Raw genomic sequence first — 18,072 nt, forward strand, 5'->3', positions numbered from 1 at the left:
TCTCACATCAATGTTTCTCTCCCTCTGTTTCTCCTTCCCTTCCCCTCTCTCTAAATAAAAATGAATAAAGTTTTAAAAAATAAGAGGTCTGGCTATTAAAAGAAGGATGTAAGAGTAGTGACTACAGGAAGATATAAAATTAAGGTTATTTTTCTCTCCTTTCTGAAAATGAACCTAATTTAACCACATTTGTATCATATGGGAAAAGAGCCAGGTCCTAGCTGGGTAGCTCAATTGGTTAGACCATTGTCCAAATACCCCAAGGTTGCAGGTTCAATCCCTGCCAGGGCACATATAAGAATCAACCAGGGATACATAAATAGTGGAACAGCAAATGATGTTTCTCTGTTTCTCTCTCTCCTCCCACCCTCTTTCCCTCCCCCTCCCTTCATCTCTCTCTAAAATCAATATTTTTTTAAAAAAAGAGCCAGATAACAGGAAAAGGCTGAAGACTCAGAATAAATCAGAAGAAAGATAGGATATTTTCTAAGTAAGGTCTTTAAAGAAGCTGCAACTCTGAATAGGAAGTGAATTTCTTTCCTTCATGTGGGAAGAAAGGAGGCAAAGTGGTCGACAGGATGAAGTTTGTATACAGGGGTAATAAGTAGATGGATTTGTTGCCGTATAGCTTATATCACTTCCATTATCTGCTTGGCAGGAGGAGAGGACTTAATTTATTTTTAATCATCTTTTACAAAAGCATTGGTTTGCACCATAATGGAAAAACAATCAACTGTTCCTATACAACAATTAGGTTGAGAAGCATTACACTAGACTATAAAGGCTAGAACATACCAGAAAAGAGGATGTCAAGGCAGACTAAGAACTATGAGCTTGGACAGTTTGCCTGTAAGGAGAGAAGGGTTGCCCAGTAGACTCTGGGACTCAGGATAAAAAGGTAACGATCGCATGAACCAGCCAGAAAACAGACAGATGCCGGCAAGGAGGAGAGCTGACAGTGATTATTCATCTTGATCAAGAAGTAGTAATAACTTGCTACAAAGAACAGAAAATTAGGTACTATTCCTAGTGACTAGACTTTATGAAGGACAACATCCCACCCAGCTGCAATGTGGCCCTACACAGAATGGATTGATCCCTGGCTGAATTCATCAAACAGACCACAGAAATCCCTCCCCGCATGCAAGTTGCTATCATGCAAAATTCTAGCACACATACCTTTTCAGCAACTGTGCGCATTTCAGTTCCAGCATACGTAAATTTAGAGTCACTCCTTTTGGAGATAAATTAGAAAAGAGGGAACAATAAAACCTTAGCAGAGACAAAGGAAGAGGAGAAACAGTAAACTGAAGCTAAACCTGTGCCCATACATCCATTAATAGCAGTATGGGGCACATGCATACGTGGCTGAGTGCATAAAGTTTTCATGGGCAAAGCTAAACTCCTATACTCCTTGGTATTAAGGAGGTGGGTTTGAGAGTACACATCTGCCAGTCTTCAAAGTTAGAATTAAAATAACCCAAAGTATTCACCACCTCAAGCATCCAAGCTGTTGGGGATCTCTGAGATTGTTATAGGGCTCACCATTGGGAGGCAGAAAGCCATAGAGATGGAAGAGCCAATTTAGACGGAGCAATAGATCAATAGGGGGAAATGTCTGTTAATATGCATATTGTCTGCCACAAAAGATTACCAGCACCTCATTGCCATTTTAGGAAAAGTGAACATAAAACATATCAAGCACGAAAATGGAAAGTAACAGCACCATATCAGTCAACAAAATTCTATCTGTAAGAGCTTTCACAGATTCACTCAATCTTGTTTCCCTCAACCACATTTTTCACATAAGGGGATCCATATCTCAACTGAATATCCTCCTACCAGGAAGTGGGATGGGAACCAACCTTCAGCGTTGGGACTTTACTCAAAGCATCCATTGAAGGAGCTTCGGACTGATAATGGTAACTTAAAATATAATCCATTAAAAAATCCAACCCATACACAATATCCCTGAGCTTGTCATAATCCTGAGTTAATAATGGCATATAGACAAAAGACATGAGTAAACAAATATTGTCTTACCTTGTGTCATCATTCAACTAAAGTGGGAAAGAGGAGAAAACATTATTGATCGTATTACACTTATCTGATGTACATGGATACAGAGTATAAGAAAATTAAGTCATATGGGCCTGAACATGGGCATGAAAAACTGGAGAATTTTTAATTCGGATTATAAACAACTAAGCTCTATTTCCTCATCCTCTCTCGCCCTTCTGCAACACCTAACGCTGCGGAAACTTACGCATCTTTGAAACCCTCTCCTCTCAGGTTGACACAATTACAGTGAGTCCTAGAGGGAAGACGGGAGGTGAGGTAAGGATCCCTAATAGTGGTCAGTAGCTTCTTAATACACCGATGTCCTATTATACCATAATGCCTTTCTGGCCGGACTTGCGGTTTTGGTCAATGGGGCGGTAACTCCAGATTTAAAGGAGAGGCCGGAGATGACCTCAGAAAAAAAGCCCTCCTCCATCCTCAGACTTTGCGGAACGCTGGGGGTGACGTGAGGCTAAACAAGCGTCAAGCAACCACATACCAGCCCCTCACGACGGGACCATCAAAGGATCTGTCCAAGGGTCTAACTCAGGATCTAAGCCTGTGGCCTCCGCAGCCCTGGGCGCTAACATCGACTCCAAGGACACGCTGGACTGCTCATCAGGGTTCTGGCCAGGCTAACTGACCTACTCACCTCCCCTATACACAATCCCATCACTTCCTCCTTTTCTGTGCTCAGAGCGTGGTTGAGACAAACTAGGAAAGCATCGGATTCAAGATGAACCGCCTGCACCGCCTGCACCACCTGCACCGCCATCTTGGTCCGACGCTGCTCACGTCCGCCCCAAGCCCTCTCAGGCCTGAACAACCCGGAGCTCCAGCAAGCGGGTTCCGCGGAGGCGGGACTTGGGGAGCGCGGGCGGGGCGGGCGCCTGGCAGGAGCGTGGAGGCGGAGCTTGGGGGCGGGGGCGGGGCGGCCCGGCGGCACCTGGGAAACGCCCGCGCCGGTTGGGGCAAGGCGTGGCCGTGGGACGGAGGGCGGTGGCCGGCCACTGACGGGGCTTTAGGCCGGGCGGCGGGGGCGGTGGGGGTGGCTGGGAGGCGGTGCTCTCGGGCCGTAGGCAGACGTGGTACGTGAGCGGCTCCGGGGCGGTCGGGTAGGCGTTTCCCCTGCACCGTCGCCCATTTTGCCCGCCCGCTAAGGAGCTCATTACGCGGCCTACACGCTCTGGGTGCAGTACGAAGGCAGCATCGTCACGCGCACCAGCCCCTTGAGCTAGTGGGACGCTCTTTGAAATTAGTCCTAGGATAGTTAAGGTTTTATTTTGTTTTGTTTCCAAGTTACGGCCCCTGAATTTTGTACCACTCTCCCTGGACCTCTTCCGGTTGCCGGCACTTGCCTCGTAACTTCGGTTCTGGTGACCTCGGCCCTGATACCAGCTTGATTGGCCCGAGGTGGGGACCTGGAAGTTTTAGCCTCTCTGATCTCGAGGCGGATTAATTAGCCCAAGAAACATTATATTCATGTGAGTAACCTCTTGCAGAAAGTGCTCTACTCTATCTGAAAAAGTATCATTGTTAAGCTGGGCTGCTGCTACTTTCTTCAAAGGCTTTTAAGTATGTGTTACGGGGAAGGGGAATGGGGGACTTCAGTTTTGATTCAAGGTCGGTTGTATCACAGTAGTTACCCACCTTTCTCAGCTCTCCTTTTGATGTTTAGACATGGTGAAATTATAGGTAAAAGTGATTTTCTTTTGATGTATGCCTACCGTGCCATGGGTTGAAAGTACAGATCTTTTAACTCTGAAGTTTAAGAATTGCACGTGGATTTTAGAAACGATTCTAAATCAAAGAAAAATGTATGCCTTGCCGCCTCCACAGCCTGTCAGTGTATATGTTTTGTTTGATCTCATTTTCCCTGTGTAATTTTGAAGCCAGGCAGACCTGGAAGTACTGGAAAGGGAACATTCCCAAGATGCTACCTGAAGCGGTGTTGATGCTTTGCTCTTTTCTCCCAAATCAGTTCCAACACAAGTATCCCTACAGATAAGGCCTTCATACAGTAGAACTATTTGGTATGCTTCCAGTAACCTCCATTTTTGCCAAATGCTTAAGGATCACGTGGCACATCTTTCCACGTTAAATGTTGATAATGAAGCTTGGGAGAAATTTTAAGTTTACAATTACATTGGACCCATCTAAATACTCTCTTAAGTTTTGATTTTGCACCATATATTATTTTCAATTACTGTTTGTGGCTAGTATGCTTTGCCCTGATGGGGCAAGAATGGCTATTACTCTGTTTAGTCATGGGATATTTTGAGTTTATAAATTATTTTTAAGCACCTTCGAAAAGAAAAACACCTTCGATGTTGATTTTGGTCTCATAATCTAGAATGATATCCTCTAAATTTTATAATGCTAATGGCTGCATTTTACAATCCTAAATGTTTAATTGGAGTAGAAAAAACTATTAACATTTATGGCAAACTTATTATGGATTAGACAATCTACTAAGCATTTAAATGCCTTTTATATGTAAACTGCCCCAGTTGGAATCAGGCTCTGCAACTTCTTAGCAGTGTAACCTCAAGCAAGTTACCTAACTTCTTTGTGCCTTACTGCCCTCATCTTTAAGTGGGAAAATAATCAGGTGATTATGAAGATTAAAAGTGTCTATATATAAAATTTTAAGAAGTGCGAAATAAGTATGACTATTATGATCAATATGTTCTTTAATTCCCATTTAATGCCTCAGAAAACTGAGGTGTAGGAAGGTTAACTTGTCTGAGGTCACAAAGCTAGTAAGTGGCAAAATCAGCATTTATACGCAGGCCAGGCTGACTCCAGGTTTTGTTCTTGGTAATGTCACCCATTATAATTGGGTGAGTTCATTAATTGACTGCAAATGAAATAAGTGTATTCAACTGATTAATGTTTAAAACTGTTTTTAAAAAATGCCTGGAAATTAAATTATCCTTTTAAAAAGACAAAATAATTCATTCTGTAAAGGAAAAGTAATGGTCTTATTCATACTAGTACCTAAGGAAGACTTTTATGTTGTATATCATCCATTTAAAATATAATTTACAAAATGCCTTACTAAGACATAGTCTCTCTAGGCCAATGTGGTCTCTGTGGCATCGAGGTGACCCCCATGGGGACAATCTCTTTTAGTGCCTTGATGGATGATAATGTTATATAAAAACACTTTAAAATCCATCGGAATTTGCAGCTGGTAGTATGAGTTGAGTGGAACAAGTTTATGTTCTGTGTATTATATTGCTCCTTGTGCTTCAGTTTATTTTGAGGTTTTAAGAGATTCATCCTAGTTCAAGGGGTCCTGAATTTTGTGAGCAAGTGTCACATGCAGAGAAATGTTCTCTAGTCAAATAAATTTGGGAAATGTTAAGCAAAATAAAGTTTCTTTTCTGTATAACTTGCCAGAGCTTTTACTATGTTAATGTGCTTTATGACTCTACAAGATTCCCAAACTTATTTGACCAAGGAAAAAATTAGGGGCAAGTATTCCAAGAATCACATTTATACAACCTATAATTTTGTGGGCTTTGATCTCAGTCCCTCTCACTCAGCCTTCCCGTTTCTCCCCTAAGGATGTTAGTTTATGTGCATACCACAGCTTCTCGGTCCCTTGATCACTGTAGTTGCCTTTTACTGGGCCTTCATGCTCTCTCTGAGTGGGAGCGTACACAACTCCAGGGTCATGTGCTAGCACTTGTTCCCAGGTTCATCCCGCTGATGCCCAGCACATTGAGATCACAGCAGCATACCATGCTGCCTTTCTTCTAAGAATATTTTGTAATGATACAGTTGCTAGGACACATCTGTGAAGTTGAGATGGCCCTGAAATCTGCAACACTTGGTTTCTACTTTTTTTTTAAAGTAGTCACACTTACTTCTTTTGTATTTGAAGTCCAGATTTTAATATATTTTATTTTGACATTAGCACTGGGGTTTTGTTTGTATCACTCCTTCCCAAAAATCTGGGGAGGCAGAGAGGCAGAACAATTGTATGTACTAAATGGAAAAAAGAGCTTTGGAAAAAATATATATAGCTATATTAAACTCACACCTAGAGATTCAGTCTCTATGCAAGGATATATGGCCTTCATCTGTTTCCCCTCTGTACTCACCATATTTATCCACCCACTTGCAGGAATATTATTTGACTAGTATTTGAGATTTGGGGTGCCCAGTACTGTATCATTCCTGCTATTGAAGAGCTTATAATACTGTGTTTGGGGAGAGACAGTACTTCTGAAATAAGCAAAGTGAAAATGCAGTGCAGTTTATAATTAGATACCAGAATATGAGCTTTAGTTTAGACAGAAATGCTATAGTAGGCCCTGGCTGGTGTAGCTCAGTGGATTGAGCACAGGCCTGCGAACCAGACAATCGCGGTTCGATTCCCAGTCAGGGCACATGCCTGGGTTGCAGACCAGTTCCCTGCAGGGGTCAGTTCCCAGCAGGGGACGCATGAAAGGCAACCATACATTGATGTTTCTCTCCCTCTCTCCTTCCCTTCCCCTCTAAAGATAAATAAATAAAATATTAAAAAAAAAAAGAAATGCTATAGTAGCCAGAGAGGCAAGGAGCTTTTGTAGAGAAGGCAGGCACCTGAACTCTGCCATGCTTAATAGTACTGAGGTATAGAGGCCTGAGGAGGCATTTTAGGCAAGTAGAAAGCAAGATCAAGAATATGGGGCTAAAGCCCTGGCTGGTGTAGCTCAGTGGCTTGAGCGCGGGCCTGCAAATCAGACAATCGCAGCTCGATTCCCAGTCACGGCACATGCCAGGGTTGCAGGCTGGTTCCCTACAGGCCAGTTCCCAGCAGGGGACCCACAAAAGGCAACTATACATTGATGTTTCTCTCCCTCTCTCCTTCCCTTCCCCTCTAAAGATAAATAAATAAATAAATAAATAAATAAATAAATAAATAAAATCAAATCTAAAAAAAAAGAATATGGGGCTAAAAATGAGCCTGGTATTTGGGAGAAAGTTTATCTAAAATATGGTGGTAGTTGTGCTTCCTGGAATTGGCAGCAGATAGGGTGTAGCAACTGAAGCTGATGAAGAATTCCAAGAGAACTTGTAAATTTCAGCAGGATCAGGAGGGGTGTTGTTGCCATTGAGAGAAATCAGAATTTAAGAAGAAGGGCTTTCACTTTAGATCGATTTGAAGTAGGGGAGTCACTTAATATGGGAAATTTGAAATGAGAGTCCTATAAGGTGGGAGCTTACAATGGGCTCAGAGTCAGGGTATGATGGGCAAAACTGTGATATTCTTAAATTATTCACTAAAGTCAGACCATTTCTTAAATCTATAAAAGATATTTTCTGCTTTCCAATAACAGTGTTCAGAGGGAAAAAAAATCAGACTCAGATTGTTGTCTTTGAAAAAAGGTCTTGGTTTAACTCCATTCTTTCTGGCTAACTTTGTCCTGGGCTGCATCATACTGTGTTCTGGCATCTCATTTGCTCTTGACAGTCTCACTTTAGGGTTTAACAACTTCCCAAGCTGTGCTGTACTTCTTTTCCCACCTAATGACCACCTAATGGGAATAAGAGGCCTATTGTGGGGGTAAGATCCCCCAGTGGTGTATCTCTGTGCTCTGCAAAAAGTAGAAACACAGTGTAAACCATGCCGTATGAAGTGCGAAATGCAGGTGAGGTTATTGTAAGGCCCTGAAATGAGATCCAGGGTGGGACAGAGCTGTAGTGGGTTTAGAGCCTAGTCTGCCTTATGTAAAGAGCTTGCCCAGGACAGGGGTTTCCTCTGTACCTCTCAAAGGGCAGAGGGACTTTTCTGGCTTTTTGACTTGGAAAGTCAGAATTTAAACTCACACTAGTATGAAAAATGGGCTCCTGTGACATCCTGAAGCATTATGAAAATGCAACAAGGACTTAGATGGATAACTGTCATTTTCTCTCACTCAGCTCCAAATCACCATGATCCCCAAAGTCTCTTGCAGCTCAAAAATTCTATGAAGCTACCTTCAATATTTTCCCTACTATGAAAACCCTCTTCTGGTAATGCCCATCTGCTATAAGTAACCTTTCTAAGTAAACTGGTACATTGTTTGCTCTTAAAACAAATTTTTAATTTCAATTTAGAAAGCCATGCACATGATTCAGGTTTCTCAGTCTTAACCTTTTAAAATGAAAACTGCTTTTATGTGAGGAATATGGCATCCATGTACCTGTTATACTGCATTCCAGCCAAATAAGCATGCCCTCAGACACACTCCTGTGCATATTCTGTTGCTGACTATATTTTTTAAGACACTGCTTTGTGAATGCAGGCTTGAGATCACTGCCAGCTTCCTGTGCTGCTATGAGGGGGCTCCCCAAAAACATAATTTATTTGTAAAAGAATTGTATATTTATTCTTACATGTTTGAACTTCAGTCACCTTCAAAGTGCTCTCCATTTGATGCTATACACCTATCAAGACATTTTTTCAACTGCTCAAAACAGTTTTTGAACTCGTCAATTTTGATGCTTTTTAGTGCTTCTGCTGTTTTTTGTTTCACTTATTCCACATTGGCAAAACATTTCCCTTTGAAGACTTTTCATCCTGGGAAACACAAAAAAATTTGCTCAGGGCAAGATTGGGTGATTAGGAAGGGTGGGGCATAGGGGTCATGCCATTTTTGGTCAAAAACTGCTGAACACTCAGCAAGGTGCACTTGTAAAGCATCCATCATGAAATGGGCAAAATGCATCGGAAGAGTCTTAAAAAAAAATCACTGAAGCTGAACACAGCGTCTCCCAACAAGGCCAGCTGGTACACTGATACAGATGGGTTCCTAGAACACTCTCCTAGTGGGGGAAGCCTATATATACTACAAGGGGCCCATCCTCCAGAAGATCATTCCAGTTTTTTGGGGGGGTTCCCACTGGTAGTCCTACATTTCCACAGAACTTCTTACCTAACCAAATCCTTGAGTGCTTTGTAGTCAACCCAAGGCTCTGCTTGAGTGTCACTTTAGTGTTTTGCAGGGAGCTTCAGATGTCCTTGGTTCTATTTAGACTGTTAAGTAGACATATATGAGGTTTGGTACTGGTTGGTGGTTGCTAGTACCAGGTCACCTTGCTCCCTGGTGAGTTCATTCAAACCCAAAAAGTCACACCTGTGTCCTGTGCGCGGGTGCTGCAGGCTTAGGTGGAGAAAAGCAGGGCTAGAATTGGAACTCAAAGCCCAGAATGGCAGGAGAGGATGTGGGGGCTCCACCCGATCACCTCTGGGTTCACCAAGAGGGTATCTACCGCGACGAATACCAGCGCACGTGGGTGGCCGTCGTGGAAGAGGTAACTGTTTACATTTTGCTTATTTCTTTATTGATTTTTGCTTTCAAGAAACTTGGTTTTTAAGCTTCAATATCCTAAAGTCTTTGGTTTTATTTTTGATCATTTTTTTCCATTAGGGGACGAGTTTCCTAAGGGCACGGGTCCAGCAAGTTCAGGTTCCCTTAGGTGACGCAGCTAGGCCAAGTCACCTTCTTACCTCCCAGCTACCTCTCATGTGGCAACTCTACCCTGAGGGACGCTACATGGATAACAACTCCCGCTTGTGGCAAATCCAGCATCATTTAATGGTACACATGTTGCTTAATCATTTTTCATTGTATTGGGACTCTTACAACAGAGTACTCTATAAACTTTTCTTTTTCTGACAGGTCAGGGGAGTAGAGGAGCTGTTGCTTAAACTTTTGCCTGATGATTAACCTGGTATGTATTTTTGTTTCTCCACGGTTTCTCCTTCATCTTTTTAAGTCTATTTGGTTTTGGTGATTTTAATGATCTATTTTTCTTCCAGGTGCTGGAATTCTAGGAAGATATGCTCCTCTGATCTGTTCAGTATATGGCAATCACTTCATCCACCACTGCAGTGCACCCACCTGTGGGCCTGGGGGAGGGAGTGGGTTGAAAAACTGCTCAAGAACCCAAGTTTAGGAAGGGTCATGAAGAACACCTCAAGTGGAACTGCAGAGAGAGGGTTACCCAGGCAGAAAGCAAGTCAACAAAGCACTTAGTCAGGATACGTAACTTGAAATTGACTCCATTGGAAGTTGCCATAGAACCTTTAATGGACATCATCAGCTGGAACTGGGATCTGATGAATCCCACAAAAGTCAGCACCTGCTACAGAACAGATGATCTGATCACCAAGGACTTGGTACTGATTTAGAGAGAAGAGAGCAGCTCCTAGCAGCATCAACATCTATTGGTCGCTTATTTGCCCTGTAGCAATTCATCTGCCTTTCCTTCTCCCATCCTGTAAATATTCTAGGTTTTGCTCCAGTGTTTCCCATCCCAGTACTGGCCTAACTTGGATCTACTGAGAACTTAGGGGGATCTGGGGTGGGGGGAGAGGTCATTTGCATTAATGAAATCAGCTACAAAGGCTCCTGGGCCTTTTTTCTTTCTGAAATTGTGTCTTCAAATTATTAGAAGTTGCTGATCAAAATTATGGGCACTTAAGTTCATTCTCTGGTTATAGATATTTTAAATAGTCTTTTCTGTAAGAGCTCCAAAAAACATTTTAGCTGCTTAACTAGCACCTTTCTCAGGGCCAAATATTGCTGCTTCCTAGGAAAGCATTTACTACCTGATAAAGAATTTCCTTAGTTAAAATAGCTATAACAGTTTATATGTAAAAATCTTAGTTTTACTTTTTAAAAATCTTGGGAACAATAGCTACCATGTAGCAAGCAAGTCCTTACTGCCTTCCAGACACTATTCTATGCACTTTGTATACTTTTATCACATTTAATTTTTCCATCAATGCTTTGAGGTAGGTAAGCTCCCCAGTTTACACACAAATGATAAGAAAAAAGGCTCAAGGAACTTGATCATTTACCAAGGGTATTTTTGTGAATGATAGAGTCAGGCAGTGGGCAGGCACTTCAGGCAACAGTGTTGCTCCTCTAGCCCAACATTGGTTTGCAATATTCAAAATGAGTTCACTGAATTCAAGGGTTTTTATTTCCATGTAAAGCTACTTCTATCTTCCAAATCAAATGAAATGGATATTATAAAAATACAGTTGATTCATCCTATGAATGGGAAGAGTATTTTTCAGTGTGATTGTCTTCCAGCAATTGGAAGTGCATACTGCTTGTCTCTGAAGAAAATTCCTTCTAGAGGGGCTTTAAAGTCTTTATGAATAAAAGACAAAATAAAAATCATTTTTCTTATTTTAGTTTTCTGGATATGCTGCAGAAGGATCCGTGCCAGAAACAAGCCTGTGAAATACAGAAATGTTTACAAGGTACCATGTTCAATGCTTTTAAAATATTTTTCCCCTTTATCTGTGCACTAACTAAAGAGACCAGTTCTTTTTATCAGCAAACTATATTAACTCCTCTCAGAATATATTTCTGTAATTAATTCAGCCTGAAGATCTTCAATGTATGATCAAAGATGCAAAAAATAAAAAGTGGTATGATCTAAGCTTGGAGCTTGCAGTCCTGGGTGTATAGCAGAATCTCATGGAAAGCTATAAAAACTTGCCTAGAACAATGAAATCAAGCTGCCTGTTGCTGTGGGCTAGGCAGTAATCTGTCTTAAGAAGCTAAACAAGTATTTTAATATGCAGCCAGAGTTGAGAATTACTAAGCTAAGCAAAGTCCTTAAAAAAAAAAAACTAGTTTTTTCCTTTTTTATTGAATTTATTCAAATGACACTGGTTAACAAAATTATACAGGTTTCAGGTACACAATTCCACAACGCATCATTTGTACACTGTATTGCGTGAACACCACCCAACACATGTCTCCTTCATCACCATTTATCCCTCCGATACCTTGCCCCACCCACCCCTGCTCTGGTTCATGTAGCCATCCCCACACTGTTAATGTGTCCATGAGTTTTTTTTTCTCTTTTTTTCTTTTTTATTAATCCCTCCACTCTCCACTGACAGCTGTCATACGGCTCTGTCTATGGGTCTGTCTCTGTTTTGCTTGATAGTTCATTTTCTTCATTAGATTCCACCGATAAGTGAAATTATATATTTGTCTTTCTCTGCTGGCTTATTTCACTTACCATAATGCTCTCCAGGTCCATCCATGCTATTACAAAGGGTAAGATTTCCTTCTTTTTATGGCCAAGTAGTATTCCATTGTTTACCACAGCTTTTTAATTCACTCATCTACTGATGGACACTTGGGCTGCTTCCAAATCTTGCTATTGTAAATAGCGCAGCGAACACAGACGTGCATATATTATTTCCAATTAGTTTTTTAGGTTTCTTTAGATATATTCCCAGAAGTGGAATCATTGGGTCATAAGGCAGTTCCATTTTTAACAAACTAGAAATGATCCCTGAAAGTATAGCCTTAAGGCAGTTCCATTTTTAATTTTTTTTGAAGTAACTCCATACTGTTTTCCACAGTGGCTGCACCAGTCTGCATTCCCACCAACAGTGCACAAGGGTTCCCTTTTCTCCACAACCTAACCAGTGCTTGTTATTTGTTGTTTTTATTGGTGATAACCCTTCTAACAGGTGTGAGGTGATCTCTCAGTATGGTTTTAATTTGCATTTCTCTGATGAATAGTGACGTCGGGCATTTTTTCATGTGCCTATGGCCCATCTCTGTGTCCTCTTTGGAGAAACGTCTGTTGAGGTCCTTTGACCATTTGTTAACTGGATTTTTTTGGCAACTTTGTAAATTTTGGATATTAACCCCTTATCAGATATACCATTGGCAATTATGTTCTCCCATTCAGTAAGTTGTCTTTTCATTTTGTTGGTGGTTTCCTTTGTTGTACAAAAACTTTTTAGTTTGATATAGTCCCAATTATTTATTTTTCTTTTGTTTCTCTTGTCCATGGCACTATATCAGAAAAAATATTGCTACAAGAAATGTCCAAGATTTTACTTCCTGTTTTCTTCAAGGACTTTTATGATTTCGAGTCCAATATTTAAGTCTTTAATCCATTTTGAATTTATTCTTATGTATAGTGTAAGAAGGTAGTCTAGTTTCATTTTTTTTGCATGTAGCTGTCCAATTTTCCCAACACCATTTACTGAATACACTATCTTTACTTCATTGCATGTTATTGCCTTCTTTGTCAAATATTAATTGACTATAAAAGTGTGAGTTTATTTCTGAGCTTTCTACTCTGATCTATTGATCTATATGTCTGGGGTTTTTTGTTAAGATTTTATTTATATATATATTTTCTTAGAAAGGAAAGGAAGGAGAAAGGGAGAGAAAGATCAGTGTGTGGTTGCCTCTCACATGCCCCCCACTGGGGACCTGGCCTGCAACCCAGGCACATGCCCCGACTGGGAATCAAACCGCAACCCTTTGGTTCACAGGCCCATGCTCAATTCACTGAGCTACACGAACCAGGGCTATATGTCTGTTTTTATGCTAGTACCATGCTGTTTTTGATTACTATGACCTTGTAGTCTACTTTGATATCACGTAGCATGATTCTTCCAACTTTATTCTTTTTTCTCAAGATTGCTCTGACTAGAGTCTTTGTGGTTCTATATAAATTTTTGGAATGTCTGTTCTAGTTCTGTGAAATATGCTATTGGTATTTTAATAGGAATATCAGTGAATCTATAGATTGCTTTAAGTAGTATGGACATTTTGATGATATTAATTTTTCCTATCCATGAACACAGTTTATGCTATTTGTATCTTCTTCAGGTTAAAAAAAAGACTTGTTTTGCTCTGGCTGGTATAGCTCAGTGGATTGAGCATGGGCCTGAGAATCAAAGGATAGTGGTTCAATTCCCAGTCAGGGCACATGCCTGGGTTGCAGGCCAGTTCCTAGCAGGGGACACACAAGAGGCAACCATACACTGATATTTCTCTCCCTCTCTCCTTCCCTTCCCCTCTAAAGATAAATAAATAAAATATTTTAAAGAATTGTTAAATAAATAAATAAGAAGAGACTTGTTTTAAAATGGGTTGTTTATACTTACCTGTGGCTGACAGCTCACTTTTTAAAAGCAGTCAGGTTAAAAGGGTGTTAAAAACATAATTGCAATTCAAGCTGTCAAAGTCAGCAACTAAGTCTTTTGAGGAAATGTATTTTATTGATTATGCTATAACAGTTGTCCCAATTTTTCCCCCTTTGCTACCTTCCACCAAGTACACCCATTCCCTCCAGCAGTCTCCCCCTTAGTTCATGCCCATGGGTCATGCATATAAGCTCTTTGGATACTCCATTTCCTATAATGTTCTTAACATCCCCCGATCTATTATGTAACAACCTATTTATACTTATTAATCCCTGTACCTTTTCCCCAGTCTCTCCTTCCCAGTCCCAACTGATAAATCTCCATATCTATGATTCTGTGTTTGTCCTGCTTGTTCACTTACTTCGTTTTTTAGATTCTGTTGTTGATAGTTGGGAATTTATTGCCATTTTAATGTCCATAGTTCCAATATTTGTTTTCTTATATAATTTCTTTTAACATTTCATATAATAATGGCTTGGGGATGATGAATTCCTTTAGTTTTATTTTTTCTGTGAAGCACTTTATCTGCCCTTCCATTCTAAATGACAGCTTTGCTGGATAGAGTCATCTTGGATACAGGCCCTTGCCTTTCATGACTTTGAATACTTCTGGTCAGTCCCCCTTCTAGTCTGCAAAGTTTCTTTTGAGAAATCAGCTGACAGTCTTATGGAAACTCCTTTGTAGGTAACTATCAGTTTTTCTCTTGCTGCTTTTAAGACTCTTTGTCCTTTGGCATTTAATTATGATGTGTCTTGATGTGGTCCATTTTTGGGGGGAAGGGGACTTGCTGTGCTTCCTGGACTTGTATGTCTTAACTTCCTTCACCAAATTAGGGAAGTTTTCTTTCCTTACTTTCTCAAATAAGTTTTCAATTTCTTGTTCTTCCTCTTCTTCTGGCATCCCTGTGATTTGGGTGTTGATATACATAAAGGTAACCCAGAACCTGTCCTTATCCTGTCCTTATTTTTTTAATTCTTTTTTGTTCTTGCCATTGTAATTGAATGCTTTTTTATCTTATGGTCCAAATCGTTGATTTGATTCTCGGCTTCATCCCCTCCACTGTTGGTTCCCTGTAGATTTTTCTTTATTTCACTTAATGTAACCTTTATTTCTGCCTGGAGTTCTTGGAGCATCCTGATAAGCAGTGTTTTGAACTCTGCATCTGACGGATTGCTTATCTCCATTTTGTTTAGTTCTTTTTGTGGAGTTCTGTTCTTTCATTTGGGCCATATTTCTTTGTCTCCTCATTTTGGAGACCTCTGTGTGTTTGTTTCTGTGTATTAGGTAGAACTGCTTTGACTCTCGGCCTATTACAGAAAAGTGCACCTGAAAATTGAATGGGATGGAGCCTTATGTAATCACCAGGGCAGGGTAACCATTACACTGTGACTCTGTGCGGGGGAGGGCTCAGAGAGGGGACAATGTTGCTGCCCAGCTTCTGGAATTTTGCCCAGGAGCAAGCTTACTCCCAGCACTTGCCCTGATGCCAGTCACTTCGCTTTTTCCCCATATGCCACTGGTGCCCTTCCAGCTGTTGCCCCAGTGCTGAAGCCCAGAGGGAATGCGTCTGCATAAGTCCTAAGACAGTTGCAGGCCCTTGAAGTCCCACAAAGCAAGTACAGCAGGGTGTCTCCTGTGAGTCCCACAGTTTCTTCTGCCACCCCAGCCCCGACTGGATTTTACAGCCAGAAGTTATGGGGACTTAACTTCCTGACACTGGAACCTTGGGCTGGGTGGTCTGGTCCGCAGTTGGGATTCCTCATGCCTGAGGTCTCCCTTCCAATTTTTATTCACCATACGTATATGTGGGACCATCCGTTCCACATCTCCATGCCTCTCTGTGTCTCTGTACCTCAGCATGTCTCCACATCACCACCCCTCCTACTAATCTGGATGAATGTGGCTTCTTTAAATCCTTGGTGGTTGGAATTCCATACAGCTCGATTTTCTGACATTTCTGGGTAATATTTGTTCTGTAGTCTAGTTGTAGGTTTTTCTTCTGTAGTTATGCAAAGAGGCTAGGTGTGTTTTCCTACACCTTCATCTTGACCAAAAGTCTAGCAACTGTCTTAAAGGCAAAAATGAATTTCAGCTGAAGTATATTTGATATGATTTGTCCGTTTGGTTTTAAATCAGCCAGTATGTTTGACTAAATGCCAGAGGACTTCATTTTTTTCAATCAGTGAGTGATTATTGGCAGAACAGAGAGAAAAAGCTTCCAGACTATCTGAATTTGAAAACCGACTTTCAAAATAATTTTCCCATTATTAGAGTAATAGAGATGGATACCCATGAAAATATAGAAAGGTAAGAAGGAAAAATGTTGAGCTCCCCCAAAGACTCCGCACCAAAGGATATTTGTATCCTTTGTATGTATATCTCCTTGCTTGTATATTTCCTTTGACTTTTAACTTCCATGCCTGAACTTTTCATTTTATGAAGTAAGCAATATTTTATTTAAAACCTTTTAGTCTAAAGTGTTAATGTATAATAATGCCATTTTATTCATCCCTTTCTTCAAATTTAAGAAAAGCCAAAAGTCTTTTTCACAATTAATTTCTTCTCCCAAATAAATTCCTAACTGGTTTGAATTAGCAACCCATAGTTAAAGGAGAACAATAATCAAGTTAGAGTAGTTATACCCCTAGGTACAGTGTGGAAGGATCGAGGGCTGGAAGGACTAAGAGTTAGCATTAAGCATTCTCTGGATGACAAGCACAGCCAAAGGGGCTTTAAACATATTAAGTCATTTAATCATTTCATCCATGAGATAGATATTAACTGTGACTCCCCATTTTACAGATGATTCAATCAACACAGAAGTTATATAACTTGCTCAGGGTCACACAACTAGTAAGGGATTTGAATCATGAATGATTCAATCATTTTGAATCATTTACAGTGAGGATTTGAATCCTGTTGGTCTGGCTCCAAGCCTGGATTCAGCCACCCTGCTGTACTTGCTTTGTAGTCAGAATGGTCTTTCCTAACACACACTAACTCTCATGCACCCCATTTTAGTATCAAAGGACTCAGGTCAATTCTTCGTTGACTTAGAATCTATGTATATAGTGGGGGGGGTCTACAAATGTTTTCTGTAAAGGGCCAAACAGAAAATATTTTAGACTTTGGAGGCCGAGGTCTTTGTTGGAGAGAGACAGAGACAGAAAGAGAGAGATTATTGCCCTTTAAATGTAAAAAAACCATTGTTAGCTCACAGCTGTAAAAAAGGGTTAATCCTAAAAAAGGGTTGACCCTGAGGCTGCAGTTTTCAAACCTCTGATGCACAGACTTGATAGGGAAGGGTTTGCCAGCCACATTAAAACTATGTGCAAAATAACATGCATGGTATGGGCATTTTTCTGATTTGCCAAATTATAAAGGAATTAACCAAAAGTGGGGAGGCTAAAAAACACTGCCCTACAAAAAGGTACATAAGCTATTAACTCAGCCTTAAAGAAAACACAGTTATGTAGAAAAATACCTTTTGACCACTTTGTAAATCATACTTTTCTTCCTAATTAACCTGTTGACTGGTCTCTAAATCAGAAAGAATTCAGTGGACTTTGATAGATCTCTTTTTTTCCAGATCTGTACATACAATAATGTGGAAAGGAGTGGGAAGCAATGATCTAAAACTCCCTGTGCCTTATTCCTATGAGATCATGACCAGGGTCTGCCTGTCTGTTTTTCAGCCAACAACTTCAGGGACTCTAAGTGTCAGGCTGTCATCCAAGAACTTCGTAAGTGTTGTGCTCGCTATCCCAAGGGAAGATCCCTCGTCTGTTCAGGATATGACAAAGAAGAGGTAGAAAAGCTGAAGTCCACATCACAGTAAAGATCTGCGGAGAAGTTAAATGCTGCACCATGTTTCCACCAAGCCAGTTTTGTTTATCCTCCTATTCTTCAGGCCAGGTAGCAGCAAATATCAAAGGAAAAAGTCAACTATAAAAGTTAATAAATATGCTACTATGCAGAACAGATAGAAATATATTCAATATGTAGAATGTAATAAAACTGACCTGTGAAAATAAACCTTTTAAGTGAAA

The 18,072-nt window shown here is 40.6% G+C and overlaps 3 protein-coding genes across 6 annotated transcripts in view; 2 read left to right on the plus strand and 1 right to left on the minus strand.

Moving 5' to 3' along the window:
- The window catches only part of BRCC3 (BRCA1/BRCA2-containing complex subunit 3), a 68,533-nt gene extending 65,604 nt beyond the window's left edge, over positions 1-2,929 (minus strand). The window contains exons 1-3 of one of the 2 annotated variants that reach the window (XM_053664495.1): positions 2,714-2,927; positions 2,044-2,060; positions 1,180-1,234 (exon numbers count right to left, since the gene is read on the minus strand). In XM_053664495.1, coding sequence (XP_053520470.1) covers positions 1,180-1,234; positions 2,044-2,060; positions 2,714-2,836 — 195 coding nt within the window. In that variant the 5' untranslated portion in view covers positions 2,837-2,927. Of the gene's footprint in view, positions 1-1,179; positions 1,235-2,043; positions 2,061-2,713 lie in introns of both variants that reach the window. The other variant, XM_053664496.1, reaches the window with a different exon arrangement.
- Positions 2,930-3,455: 526 nt separating this feature from the next.
- MTCP1 (mature T cell proliferation 1) lies at positions 3,456-9,950 on the plus strand. Its single transcript, XM_037153739.2, has 5 exons — positions 3,456-3,545; positions 9,200-9,351; positions 9,468-9,638; positions 9,720-9,771; positions 9,860-9,950. The coding sequence occupies exons 2-4, from the start codon at positions 9,247-9,249 to the stop codon at positions 9,765-9,767; spliced, it is 324 nt and encodes a 107-aa protein (XP_037009634.1). The 5' UTR covers positions 3,456-3,545; positions 9,200-9,246; the 3' UTR covers positions 9,768-9,771; positions 9,860-9,950.
- On the plus strand, positions 3,456-18,072 carry CMC4 (C-X9-C motif containing 4). Of its 3 annotated transcripts, none has more exons than XM_037153741.2 (3): positions 3,456-3,545; positions 11,247-11,314; positions 17,719-18,072. In XM_037153741.2, exons 2-3 carry the CDS (start codon positions 11,257-11,259, stop codon positions 17,859-17,861), a joined length of 201 nt encoding a protein of 66 aa, XP_037009636.1. In that variant the 5' UTR covers positions 3,456-3,545; positions 11,247-11,256; the 3' UTR covers positions 17,862-18,072. The 3 variants fall into 3 exon arrangements, with proteins under 3 accessions (XP_037009636.1, XP_053520473.1, XP_037009635.1); XM_053664498.1 differs by lacking the exon at positions 3,456-3,545 and adding an exon at positions 9,887-10,219; XM_037153740.2 differs by lacking the exon at positions 3,456-3,545 and adding an exon at positions 10,228-10,320.

The sequence above is a fragment of the Artibeus jamaicensis genome, unplaced genomic scaffold (assembly GCF_021234435.1).
Source record: "Artibeus jamaicensis isolate MK-2021 breed Jamaican fruit bat unplaced genomic scaffold, CSHL_Jam_final contig_374, whole genome shotgun sequence".
NCBI classification, from domain to species: Eukaryota; Metazoa; Chordata; class Mammalia; order Chiroptera; family Phyllostomidae; genus Artibeus; species Artibeus jamaicensis.

Bases quoted from the DNA above. Each gene is read 5' to 3' on its own strand.
- CMC4 (XM_037153741.2), top strand. From the start codon at position 11,257: ATGCTGCAGAAGGATCCGTGCCAGAAACAAGCCTGTGAAATACAGAAA. The intron at 11,315-17,718 runs GTACCATGTTCA...TCTGTTTTTCAG, and splicing joins AATACAGAAATGTTTACAAG to CCAACAACTTCAGGGACTCT.
- MTCP1 (XM_037153739.2), top strand. From the start codon at position 9,247: ATGGCAGGAGAGGATGTGGGGGCTCCACCCGATCACCTCTGGGTTCAC. The intron at 9,352-9,467 runs GTAACTGTTTAC...TTTTTCCATTAG, and splicing joins GGGTGGCCGTCGTGGAAGAG to GGGACGAGTTTCCTAAGGGC. The intron at 9,639-9,719 runs GTACACATGTTG...TTTTTCTGACAG, and splicing joins AAATCCAGCATCATTTAATG to GTCAGGGGAGTAGAGGAGCT.